This window comes from Poecilia reticulata, chromosome 11, assembly GCF_904066995.2.
Source record: "Poecilia reticulata chromosome 11, P_reticulata-male-v2, whole genome shotgun sequence".
Classification (NCBI taxonomy): Eukaryota; Metazoa; Chordata; class Actinopteri; order Cyprinodontiformes; family Poeciliidae; genus Poecilia; species Poecilia reticulata.
In genome coordinates, this window is record NC_088840.1 from 25,929,823 (window position 1) to 25,943,166 (window position 13,344).

A 13,344-nucleotide genomic window follows, 5' to 3' on the forward strand; every position below is an offset into this window, starting at 1 on the left:
AGAATTAACAACATATGTCATCAAAACAAGTCATATCAGCTCAATCACACCTACATTCCAATTAACCCTAGTTACCAAACATTTCATTAAGGTGATTTATTATTCAAATTATTTTAAAGCGTTTTCTATCAAAGGAAATGCATCAAGTCACTGGATTGCAGCATTGGCTCCTTCTGGACCAGCAAGTTGTGACACTAGACAATATTTCATGTTGTGTTGTTGACTTTACAGCAATTCTTCAAACTTAGCATGAAAAATGCATGTAGCAACAGTTGAGAGGAAAAACTCCCTTAAACAGGAAGAAACCTCCAGCAGAACCTGCTTCAGTTTGATGGGCCATCTGCCATGAACGACTGGGGGTTTGAGATGACAGAGCATGTACACAAAAAAGAAGCAGAACTGATGCAGAAGTACCTTCTAAGTCAAAGAAAAATAAGTTAATTGGAGAATATTTAGTTACTGGCAAAATTATCTCAGCCAATTCTCTCCTCCAGGAATGTATCACAGGCAAACAGAACGGCAGGCCAGGTGTAGCCTCTATGGGGAGAAAAACAGCCGAGAAAACAAAAAGTTTACAATTAAAATAGCAGCAAATAATGCAAATTGGAGAAGTAAGAGAGAAAAGGTGTTCAGTTTGCCTAAGGCTGTAGCAGCATAACTACAAAGAAGACTCAGGATAACCTAACGTCACAGAACGGGGCATGAGAGAAGCTAAACCAGGAAGAACTGACGTTCTGAACTGACTTTCACCAACAGTGATGACATAACAATATCCTCCAAGTTCTTTTTTCACCGGAAAAGAAAACAAAAGGAAATGGGTTACTATTATTGTCATGAGAAACTGAATTATGTCAGAGTATTACTGAAATGTGTGGTCCTGAGGAGGAGGAGCCACTTCAGGAGAAGCTCCACACCTTCACAAAAACCTTTTATAATCCGTTTCTCTCCCCTGGATTTTAGGCGTGGCAGACTGTAAAACTAAAAGAAACAGAAGAGGAACGGCAGGTTTTGATTTTCCCCGTTATCCTCTTTCACTTCCTTTTGTGAATGTATCAGCCTGATCATCATTGTACACTACTGTTATGGGAATACAAGAATTTCCTGGAGAAGGCCTTCCAGCATTCCTGGAGAAGGAATGCTCCAGGAATGTTTATTATTTCACATTTCAAATACTGTGTTTAAAATGTTAGGGACTAATCTCTTAACTCTTACATTTGTCAGAATGAACATTTTTGGGTTCAAAAGCAAATCTAGGCTTAAAAAAAAACATTGCACTGAATGTACATTTATTTGATTATTCTTAAAATACTACTGTATTCTGTATTTTGGATCCAAAGTTTCTTCAATGATTCGTTCTTTCACTCTGTAACTGAGGTGATGAGGTTCATCCACGCATGTTCATCCAAATGCTGCAGCTGCTGTGGACCAAGATGAGGAACTTGTTGCTGCCTAGAGTTTTGTTGCATTTTACATCACAGGGATTACTGCTGCATGAAAATGGGTTAACGCTTTGCATTCTGGGATTCGGAGTCTTTACTAGTGATTTTTTGTTCCTCCAATGGTTGAATTAAACAGGTTCTAAATACTTTTGTGCCATCATGTAAATTCTCTTAAATGATATACCCTTTATTTAAATATTTATTGAGAATCAGATGATACTTAGAAAATAATGAGTCTTTATTTGGGGACATCCAGCAAAATTCATCTCAGGAAAACAAGGTACTGAAAAATATTTCTTCAAGCAAATTAAATCAAATTTAAAACGTGATGCACAGTTTGACCACATCAACAAAAGCAACATCGTCATCATTTTTCATGGAATGTAAAAAAAAGTTGACATTCAGTATCCAACAATAGGATTTCATAGTTGCAGGTCACCGTGGAACAAACATTCTTCTCTTGTACTGAGGAGCTGCTCTGCATTTTATGCAGCAGTCACTGAAAGTTGGATGGTTGTTTAAACATAAGTGGAAGGTGAATTTAGAGACCATTGTATAGCAGAACTCCTTATCCTGATATCAGATTTATCCACTAATCTCTTTCCATATGTCTTTTTTTTTCTTCCAGAAAACATTGACCCTTCTGGTTAAAAAACAAAACAACATAAATTCAATTTGATAAGAAAAAAAAAGCATTAAACACAAAAATATTCATTTAAATGTTGCGTATTTTCCCTGTCAGTGTCTCTGTTCTCTTTCTCTTGTGCTGTAAAAGTTCCTGTCCGCTCCAAAAAAAATAAAAAAGTGCTTCATTCGTACTCTGCGATCAGCACCATCATGCCGACTCCAAACAGCAGCGCCAGAATCTCCATCAGAGACTGGCCGAAACTGGAGCGGCCCGCCAGCAGCTCGGGGAGCACCGTCACCGTGGCGATGTAAACAAACCCGCCAGCTGTGAAGGGTAGGATCCAGGCGGTCGCCGTGGCGCCCACACCTTCAGCCAGCAGGGAGCAAGCCGTCCCGGCCAGAGCTCCCACTGCGGTCAGCAGCTGCAGACACATAGCCTGAAAGAGGAACAACAGAAACTCAGCTTCATTATCTCCTACACACACTTCCTGTTTTCCTCATTTTAAAGAAAACCTAAAATTATAATTATTAGTACATATGTGTTTTAAATGATTGGGTCCCTATTGGGAAATGTGGGTTAATTACCACCTTTACCAATTCCTAGTTGTTACATAATTAACCTACTTCCATTATCATAAACATACTTCACCGTTTTATACCTTCATACTCAAATATTGTGTAACTTTCTGTTTGAACAGAGAAATATTTATATTTTAACTAAAACTGCAACAATAAACTTCAGAATATTTCACTAATTCTAATATCAAATTTAAGCTCATTGTAAATGGAAGCAGAAAACTTTGGATTTACTTAGAAAACACATAAAAACCTTGAACCAGGAATTGCAACTTGAAACCCTGGTTACACAATAAGGGCACATAAATCATTCCACAGAGAATCTGCTGAGTTTGACAAACAGAGTTTCTGTTCTGTTCTGCAGAAGCAAATAATACAATATATATTCAAACCTGCTGCATTTTAGAAAATGTTCCAGTTTTTACACTAATGGAGTTTGTGTCAAATTCTACATTTTTAGGTAAATACAACCAATCTGAAACAGCATCTTTAGAAAAAAGGACAAAATAATGTACAATATATGTACCTTCTTTTTTGTGCAGCCAGACTGGACAAGAATGGCAAAATCCCCAATCTCATGTGGGACCTCATGAAGCAGGATTGTCAGGGTGGTGATAGTGCCAACAGCTGGACTGACCAGGAATGACGCTCCGATTGCCAGGCCATCGGTGAAGTTATGTGTGAAGTCGGCTGCTAGGTTCAGGTAACCAGACACCTTGATTTCTGTTTCCATGGAGACAAAGAAACTGTTTTTACCCTGTAATAATGTTTAATGACAGCTTGTATATATCACCATGAAACGTTATCAGTCGTGACTGAAAACGTGTTCAGGTGCATCCAACACCTGAAAAACGTAAGAATTGAAAATTTACATGAATTCAAGCAACAGTAGCTCAAGTTTAGACTTTTTCACCCCCAACAGAAATGGCATTTTTATGTACATCAAATAAGAATATGTTTAATAATAATTCTGCTTAACCACATGTAATATGTCAGTTCAAATTAAAATGATTTCTACATGCAACTTTTTTTTTACCGTGTAAGATTTAGTTTACCAAACAAAAAAAAAAGAAAAAAAGAGCATGGAGAAAAAAAACAATTGATGAACCACAGAATGTTTTCTTTGAATTATAATTGTTTTCTTATGAAGTTGTTCTATGAGATTATCATTGCATAGCTTGTTTTTCATGAGAAAAAACATTTTTGGTAATGTTTGACTATAAAAATGTTTTGTGCCGAGAACTGATCATGCTTTCTGAAAATGTCACATTTCGAAGAGGAAAACTGTAAAGCAGCTCCTTTGTTAAGTCCTGAGGGAACCTGAGAGGGAGAAAGGTAGCAGGAAAAATCCAGGAAATTAGGTCACTCACCTGTTCCCTTCTTCTCCACAGGCTCTGCCGCCTTCGCACCTTTGTTTGGTTTCTTCTCTTTTGACTTCTTTTCCTTCTCTTCTCCATCACTGTCCTTTTCTTTGGCAGCAGCTGAAAGTTGGACATCCAGGAAATGTATAATTTACCTCACAAAGTAAGAATCAATTATCCTAAAAGACGTAATCCAGCCCAGGATGACATCTAGTGGTCAAATATTGGAAGATGATGTAAATACACTTGCCATCTTTATTTTCTGTTCACTAAAAGTGTCCAGACTTGAAGATTGTTTTTATCAGTGCCTTATTGTTCATAACTGTATACACTATAATGCATTTGATTAGATAAGTATTTTCTTTGAATCCACACACTGGACCAGAAACCATCAGCAGCAGAAACACATTTGAAAATATTTTTAAATATTAATCTTAAGAAAAAAGATTCTGTTCAGAAATTTCTCTCCCACCATGAGAGTGACTGTGGGCGTGTCCGTGTCCCCCCTTCAGCAGACGCACAAACTTTTCAACAACCAGGAAGGCGATGATTCCCCCAAGAACCCACAGACCAACAGACATCATGTGACCGTGGGCGGCTCCTGTGTTGGAAAAGTTTCAGTTTACAGGAAAATATTGATATGGAATATCGCTGACTTTATTGCATAGCAGCTGAATGAAAAGAGCTCCTAGGAATACCATGGGAGTGACCGTGGTCATGTGACTCTTCGCTTGCATGAGCGTGTTCCTCATCTTCCTCTCCATGATGGGAATGAGGCTCTATGCAGAACACAATGACATAAGGAAACAGGCATTAAATTTAAGAAGTCAAACCGCAAAGTCTGGAGCTCTGATCTGTAAAATAAAGGATTTTAGAAACAGAACAGAAAGACTGAGCTGTTATATTCAATAAAACAGCAAAATATAAACTTTATTTTATTTTTACTCTTATGTAAAACTTTCACTATGATTTCATGTGGTGGAAATGTAAACAATTATGAATAAAACTTTTAATTTGCATAAGCTATGAAACAAAGCAGAAGAGAACCTACCAAGAGCGTGTGGTATGAGGTGCAGGAAGGCATCGCCCAGCAGTCCACCAGACGCAAAGCTCAGCAGCACCTTCAGCAGGTTCTGGTGCTGGTCGCTGTTGGACTGGACTGGGATCAGAAACAGGATGAGGAAAGGAGCCGCGCTGATCAGCAGGGTGGCGCCGATGGCCTGCAGACAATGAAAATCAACTCAATGGCAGACTTTCCTCAGAAACGTTACATGATGGGGAAGTGGCCGAGTTTGTAAAGGTAGAATTGATCATGATCAAAGATAGTGATCGATACCCATAGCTTAGTGGCGAGATTGTTTTTTAGCCAGAAAAAATTTGATTTTAGGTCATTTCAATTTAAAAAATGTGTTTTTAAAGGGAAGATTTTCCGTCTTTGTTACTATAGCAACATTTTTACTGTGTTGCTATATTTATAAAAAATTTTATCTTTTATGATTATAGCAACACATTCCTCTGAGTGTACCTGAGTCCAGAGCTCCACTAAGTCACGCTTCACTCCATCTGCTTCTCTCTTTGCTCTCTCTGATCCATGAGCGTGTCCATGTCCGTGATCATGGGAGTGTGCATGTCCGTGATCGTGTGCATGTCCGTGATCGTGTGCATGTCCGTGATCGTGTGCATGTCCGTGATCGTGTGCGTGTCCGTGATCGTGTCCGTGATGGTGATGCTCCTCTTCGTGCAGAGGCAGGTTGGCCTCAGCGCTCCACTTGCTCGCTCCGTGGAACATCTTCACCTCAGCGCCGTGGGAGTGTCCATCATCCTCCCCGTGGGAGTGGCCGTGGTGATGGTGACTGTGCCCATGGTCACCATGGGAATGGCTGTGGGCAGTGGCCGATTGAGAGGTTAACAGCAGTGCAGCAGAAGCAGCTAATGTCAGTGTCAGCAGACGTAAACAGCCCATGTTAGACCCTATGAGAAAGAGAAATGAGGAGAAAAAAATAATAAACTTAAAGACGGTCCTCTATTTTTTGACAACTGTTATGCATATATGTTGTGTTATTAAATTCAATATGAGCAAAAGAAAAAAATGCAACCAAGACAAATTATAATTTTGGATATCAGAATATAGGAGTAAATCACATCATTTTGCATATATAACTGCTAGACACAGATCAGTCAGAGAAACAGTATTCTGTGATGTCTGTGGCCTTCTGGCATAAAGCAAAAATATTCAAAGAGTGACATGAAGAGCATGTGGAACAAGTCGGATCTGCCAGTCTCACATCTTACTCAGATCTTCTACTGCAATCAATGACAAGTTCTAGTAGCTTCTACGCCTGGACAGCACAGCAAGGTTTTAGTAGCAGAGAGAGATAGAAAGACTAAGACGGGAAATACTGTAGCATCCATCTTCTTTACAATTTGTTTAATCATCAACACTGAACTCTTCTCTTCTCTTGAAGAGAAACTTAAACCAAAAACTACATACGATTTTGATTTAAGCTTTAAACACAACAGGTTATCTGTGTACAGCTTTCAGAAACCTTTAATATACCTTATCTCCTTATAACGAAACCAGCTGATACCTTAAGCCTATACAATCTTTACGTTAATTTAAACACTGACGGTAGCCTGGAGTCTGATGTAGTAATCTCTGTGTTGTGATTGTTTATTTGTTGTGGGACTAAAGATAATTTCTTTAATTCCCTTAGAAAAGAACCACCTTTCATCTAGCAGTAAACAGTAAAATCCGACCACCAAACAATCACCACCGGTTTCTGCAAGCTGTTTACAGAGCCTGCAGCAGAGCTAGCTAGAAAGCTAATAACCAGTGAATGTGCTAGCTTGATGCAGCAACCTGAGCATCGCTACAAAGTGCGGAATACAATGAAAAAAACAATCATTGCAGTCTCACCAAATAGTGTTCAATATCTCGGCTCGTTTTGCCACTAAATAACTTTTTGTCCTGAGAGGTAAACGTGCTGATAGTTCCGTCTGCGTTGATGCTGCTTGTCAGACGTGGCATTTGCACAACTAAACTCCTCAAAATCTCGCGGGGACACGTTTCATTCCAAGCATGTTTCCGTCTCTATTCGATGCACACCAGAAATTAAATATATGTATGACTAAGAGTAGAAAATTACTTTACAGGAACACACGGGAAAGTTTAAGTCTACTTATCTTACCTGTAATTTGAAGAACACAAAGAAAGGATAATGAGGAAACAAAATATCGCGAGATGAACATCAGGAGCATCCTAAAGGACAGGATGGAGTTCCGTTTAACAGCGGTTGAATACGCGTTTGCAGAATACAGCAGACTAAAAAGTATTATTAACAATCTGCTGAGTGTTGGAAAATTTATCAACTGCTTAATGTGAGTAAAAAGGTCTTACAAATTAACGGCCTGGTTCAGTTTATCCACGTTTTTATCTTATCTCAGGAACAACTGCAGAGATCATATTTTAAGTTCATTTGCACCCGAACTTTGACAAATAAAGAGCAAATGTTTCCAAATCTGCATGATTTGTTGTCCATGGTGAGAGGAATAAGCCCAGTGAATGAATTTGTTAATTAATTCGTTCCCATGAGGGTGGACACATTATTTCAAACAGGTGAATTTTGTTCCTCCCAGGTAACTTTGGCAAATAAAGAGCAAATGTTTCCAAATCTATATTGACCGTGGTGAGAGGAATAAAAACAATTAAAGTATTAATTTGTCCCCATTGTTATAGAGAGGGAAATATATTCAAACAGCGGAATTTAACTTCAGCAAGTAAAGTAAATGTTTTCAAATTCTCATGGACTCTGATGGTTGGATTGAGCGACCTAAATCTCAAGATGATTGGTTAATCCCTGTCCCATGGTGTCTAAATGTGTTGTGTGTTTTTTTTCTCTTTTGAAAAGAGAGGAATATGAAATACATCTCAGAATAATATAGAAATATTTTAAGGTATTTAACACTAGAATTTTAAATTAACAAACAAACAAATACATAAATAAAGAAGTAGATCGACCTTCACCAAAGTGTCTGTCCAAGTTGCTACAGGTGAAAAGAGTCAGTCACACTTGATGGCGACCTTTTTTATTGCCCCTAAATCCTCACCTTTGCGCTTACGGTACTTTCCGCGTTTGATGTGACAACAGTTCAACTGAACACGCCCATTTCCGGCAGATTGTTTTGGCTCCGTTATGTTTATACAGCTGACTTATTCTGCCTCTGAAGAGCTCGAACAAATCACAATCATGAACTACTTTTGTCTACTCTTGCTCTTTCACGTTGCCTCTTCGGGTAAGACAATGTTGCAATTGTTTGTTGTTTTCCGTCGCAGCGCAATATTCTGATAGTTTCATTTTTAAGTCAAAGGTTGGCCTGCTTGGCGTTTGTCCATTCAAGACTGAAACTGCTGCAGTTCTGATATTACTTATAAAATCCCTTACACATCCGTCCATTAAGAGCTACCGCTTGCACATATAGCCACCTATTCGCAAACAAAAAAAAGTTTTTTTTATTGTATTTTTTTCATATCGTGTCCTTTCTTTTATCTCGACGTTACCTTTTATAGCAAATATAAAAGCAAGACACTGCATGCCTTTCTAGAAGACAGTACTCTGACCCCGAACAGGCTAACCTGGCTACCATTACATGTAGGTATATTAAACCAAAAGTATGTGTCCCGTGAGAGACATTGGCTAAGAATGTGAAACATAGCTAAACAATGTGACCTATCTATAATAATAGAATAATGTACTTTGTGAAATTCTTTGGGTAAAGAATATTGTTGTCATGTTTGTTTGTGAACCAAAAAAGTGCCCATTGTTGATGTGTGAATGTATGTATTGAGTTACTTTTTATAATAATATGAATTTTCTTCAGTGAAACATTCCCTCAGATATTTTCTTACCGCTACTTATGGAGTTCAAGACTTTCCAGAGTTTGTCGGCGCTGCAGCAGTAGATGAAGTTCAGGTGGGATACTGTGACAGCAACATCAAGGTAGCCAAGCCCAAACAAGACTGGATGATGAAACTGATCGAAAGGAATCCTGAGGACCTGGAGTGGTATTCTCAGAAGTGTCTTGGAAGTCAGCATGTCTTCAGGGCAAAGATTGATATTTTGAAGCGACGCCTAAACCTCACTGAAGGTAATGTGCTGTATAATTTTAACCACTTTTTCACACCTTCTTGATAATGTTTAGGTGTTGTCACATATTTAGATTGGTTGTTATTTAAAAGTAAAAAAAAATGTGTGGACTATATAAATATTTACTCATCACTTGCACAATGTGAACTTTTTGGTAGAGTCTATCCTTCAATCTTGACAGACGGATGAAGGATATAGAAAAGCTGTGCCTCCCACCAGTTTCCATTAACTCAGCTCAAAAATTAAAACATCAACCATGAATATAACTAAAAAAAATAATAGAAATTAAATAAAAACACATTAAAAAAAAGAGTTTTCCAGAATTTCCCTTATCTGTCATATATTTTGCAGTGTCTTCAGTCTTGAACTGATTCTAATCTTTTCAAGACTATGGACTCTGAATATAAATATAGATTATGAATATATAGTTTTAGATTTTAATTTTACTTTTTAAATGCATGATTCCAAGTAGGTTTTTTTGTAGCAATTTAACTCACATGTTACTCCACTTCAATAAAACAGTCTGCTTTTCTCACATGCTTCCTTGGCACTTTTATAAAGTATCAACTCTGCCTGAAGTAAGCTTTTGCACACGCTAATAGCCAACTTTTCTCTTTACTTTTGTCTTTTAAAATAGTTGGAAAATAAAAGTATCTGGAGAATTTTGAATTTCTATTATCATTGCTTTTATTTGTATTTCCAATCTTTTTTAAAACAATACCATCACTACAGGACCTGCTTTCTGCAAGGAAAGTGATGCACCAGTATAAGGGAATTATTTTAAGAATTAGTCACATAGTAGCTATGCTATAGATGGATAGGCCATGTTTGAGGCAGAATAAACATTATAATATGTGCTACCAGCATATCCAGTCTCTTTTATCCCATTGGTGTAACATAAATCTTACAGCAAACAAACAGAAAGTCAATGTCTCCCATGCTTTAGGTTGTGGACTATTGATTTTGCCTTTTTGTGCATGTCTCCATCAAAAGAAAATTCCAGCATTTCATTTTACTTTGTAATTCATAACAAATTTATGCTGTAATCCACACGTTCTTTTCTTAATTTTAGCTTCATGTGTTAATTTCATTTCTTTCTAAATTCGGTCTAATTTTATCAATTTGATTTCCCTTAAAAATGTTTATTGTAATTTCTGTGACGTGCTAAATCTATAATCAGTCTCACAAGTTTATGTATTTTTCATTATTTTTATATACTTACATGTGTTTTTCAGTCTTAAGATGTCAATACGTATGCAAAATCTATTCTTCTATTGTTATTAAATCTTTCTTTTTTTTAAGGTCCCCACATTTTACAGAGAATGAACGGCTGTGAGTGGGATGATGAGACTGGAGAGGTTATAGGATTTAATCAATATGGTTTTAATGGTGAAGACTTCTTAGCCCTGGACCTGAAGACACTGACATGGACTGCTCCAAAATCACAAGCTGTGCTCACAAAACTCATATGGGATGGTGAGAAAGCCAGATTAGAACATAATAAAAACTATTACATCTACAAATGTCCTGACTTGTTGAAAAATTATATTCACCATGGAAAGAGCTTTCTGCAGAGGACAGGTATGTTTATTCAGTTTATACAGTGATTAAATCATATCTCCGAAGCCCAAATTTGCAGATATTACATGGATGTTATATTTTATTTTTGAGTATTTTCTTTCTGCAGAGCGTCCCTCCATATCTCTGCTCCAGAAAACTCCCTCCTCTGTGGTCAGCTGCCATGCTACAGGTTTCTTCCCTGACAGAGCTGAAATGTTCTGGACTAAAGACGGAGAGGAGATTCACGAGGATGTGGAGAAAGGAGAGATCCTCTTCAACAATGATGGGACCTTCCAGATGAGTGTTGAACTCAATGTTTCATCAGTCCCACCTGATGGCTGGAGGAGATACGACTGTGTGTTTCAGCTTTCTGGTGTTGGAGACGACATAAAAATCACTATGGATAAATCTGTCATCCGTACAAACTGGGGTAAGACACACCTCTGTGATGGTACCACTTCTTTAGGACTGCAAACAGATATATGAGCAACTTTCTGGAAGCAACTTTTCCTCAAAAACATACTCTTTCTGCACACACATGGGTAAAAAAAGAGGGATCTTGCATGTATTACGTGTCTTCATGGGCTCTTTATAAACATTAAAGCCAAAGACACATTGGAAAGAATAATAAATGCCAATTATAATTGAGAGATTGCCCATTTTCTGCCAATGTTGTTTAAAAGTATACATTACAAGAGATTTGTCTTTTTTAGATAAAATTTCCATGATTATATTGCAGCTTAGAGACAGTAGAGTATTTTCTTTCATTCAGAAATTTAAAAACAATATTTTTCTTTGATGAGGGCAATTTTGCATTAAACTCAAATTTTGTAAAGCAACATCCAGTCACAAAGAAGCCATTTTGGATCTGCACTGCTTAATTTCGTAACTGTTTGACCATCCTCAGCTCCAGGATTTCCAGCTGCTCCTGTTGCAGGCACTACAGTAGTTCTTCTTCTTCTGGTGATTGCTGCAATTTTCTTCTGGCTGAAGAAACGTACTGGTGAGGAAAAATTGTATTTTGCTAATTGACAGAATTCAAAATTCATGTTTTAGATATTTTAACTGGTGGATCATTAATTAATTTATGGTGCTTATTGTCTATTTCAGGCTTCCAGCGTGTTGATGGTAACTGTTCACCATTTAACTATATTTAATAAAGTCTTCTGATACATATTTTGGAAAGAGTGAATGCTATTATATCCACTGCAACAGACAAGAGTTCATTTATTAACTATTTGTCTTTACAGGACAAGATTAAAGGATGAGGCTTGACTGTGGGGAAGGTGAATAAATTGACCCTTTCGGAAACAATTTTGAATTCTCAATGGCTTCAGATCCAAAGAAAGCTAATACTGGTACTGTGTCCAGCAATATACACAAACAAAGATGCCAAATACAACAACCCAAACAGTTGTTTTGTTGATCTTGGAGCTTGACCAATTATGTATGTTATGCCGATACTATGATGTGTGTATATCTGTCTTTTTAGCAAATTTTAGCTGTTTTATTGCATCCGTATTGTACTGGCTGATGGCACTTTTAATCCCGCCCCTGTGACAATGACAGTAAAGATTCTATTCTATTCTATTCTATTCTAGAATTGCTTTGTTGTAGATTGACCCTTTCATTTAGTGTCTAATTTCTCTGATTGTGGATGAAATGTCATATAAGTTCAGGCCATTCTTTCATAAAAAGTTTTTATATTAGCAGATTTTATGTGTGTAACATGTTATCTTAATTTCATATTAATTTATATCAGATAAAAAAATAGTTTTCACCTTCCACTGTATTTTTTAAAATAAATTCTTGACATAATGAATATCAGACAAACTTTTCATGCTTGTGAAAAAAGGAAACAGTCATAGTAAGTTCTAAAACAGAACTGAATTACTCATTAGTAGGAAACGGCTGTAAATGTTCTGGTACAAACGCATGTAAAATATTATTTAACAAAAGTTGTTGATTGCAAAAATTTGTCAGAATTTGGACAATTTTGAAGATAAAGGTGAAAAAATTGTGTCAGAAGTAACAACAAAGCTTGTGAAACTTAAGAATATTTTGATTCTACATAACTGAAACATAAAGATGCCACACAGCAACACACCCTTTGAAATGTCTGAAATTATAATATTACAGCAACTTTTGAAAACATGTTTTCAGTTTGTCCTAATGAACTACATAATGTAGCTTAAAACATTTTAAAATTAGTGTAATTTCAATTACGCCACTTGTTCCAGCTCCTCTGGGGGAATCCCCAGGTGTTCCTCGGCCAGCTGAGAGACATAGTTCCTCCAGTGTGTCCTGGGTTTGCCCCGGGGCCTCCTCCTGGTGGGACATGAACACCTCACCAGTTGAGGCGTCCAGAAGCCACCTCAACTGGCTCCTCTCGACGTGAAGGAGCACTGGCTCCCTCCCGGATGGTTGAGCTTCTTACCCTATCTCTAAGGGAGAGCCCAGCCACCCTACTCTCCCTCTCTCAGCTGGAACCAGTGGCTGGGGAGAGGGAAGTCTGGGCCTCCCTTCGTAAGCTGCTACCCACGCGATTCGGGGGATGGATGGATGGATGGATGGATGGATGGATGGATGCTGACCAGCCAACAATTGAAACCACAAAGAATAAAATGATTAGTAATC

General features: G+C 37.6%; 2 protein-coding genes across 4 annotated transcripts; one reads left to right on the forward strand and one right to left on the reverse strand.

Annotated features, from left to right (window-relative positions):
• Positions 1-1,656: 1,656 nt before the first annotated feature.
• slc39a7 (solute carrier family 39 member 7) lies at positions 1,657-7,334 on the reverse strand. 2 transcript variants are annotated; one of them, XM_008422723.3, is made up of 8 exons: positions 7,192-7,334; positions 5,529-5,974; positions 5,055-5,223; positions 4,702-4,782; positions 4,476-4,604; positions 4,013-4,123; positions 3,169-3,365; positions 1,657-2,503 (listed from the first exon to the last, which is right to left on the reverse strand). In XM_008422723.3, exons 1-8 carry the CDS (start codon positions 7,259-7,261, stop codon positions 2,249-2,251), a joined length of 1,458 nt encoding a protein of 485 aa, XP_008420945.2. In that variant the 5' UTR covers positions 7,262-7,334; the 3' UTR covers positions 1,657-2,248. The 2 variants fall into 2 exon arrangements, with proteins under 2 accessions (XP_008420945.2, XP_008420946.2); XM_008422724.3 differs by lacking the exon at positions 7,192-7,334 and adding an exon at positions 6,921-7,117.
• A 782-nt stretch (positions 7,335-8,116) lies between these two features.
• Positions 8,117-12,421, forward strand: LOC103472866 (major histocompatibility complex class I-related protein 1-like). Of its 2 annotated transcripts, none has more exons than XM_081612227.1 (7): positions 8,117-8,296; positions 8,882-9,148; positions 10,450-10,728; positions 10,835-11,158; positions 11,615-11,710; positions 11,818-11,835; positions 11,958-12,421. In XM_081612227.1, the coding sequence occupies exons 1-7, from the start codon at positions 8,197-8,199 to the stop codon at positions 11,966-11,968; spliced, it is 1,095 nt and encodes a 364-aa protein (XP_081468353.1). In that variant the 5' UTR covers positions 8,117-8,196; the 3' UTR covers positions 11,969-12,421. The 2 variants fall into 2 exon arrangements, with proteins under 2 accessions (XP_081468353.1, XP_081468354.1); XM_081612228.1 differs by having other exon boundaries at positions 8,118-8,296; positions 10,835-11,137.
• Positions 12,422-13,344: the final 923 nt, after the last annotated feature.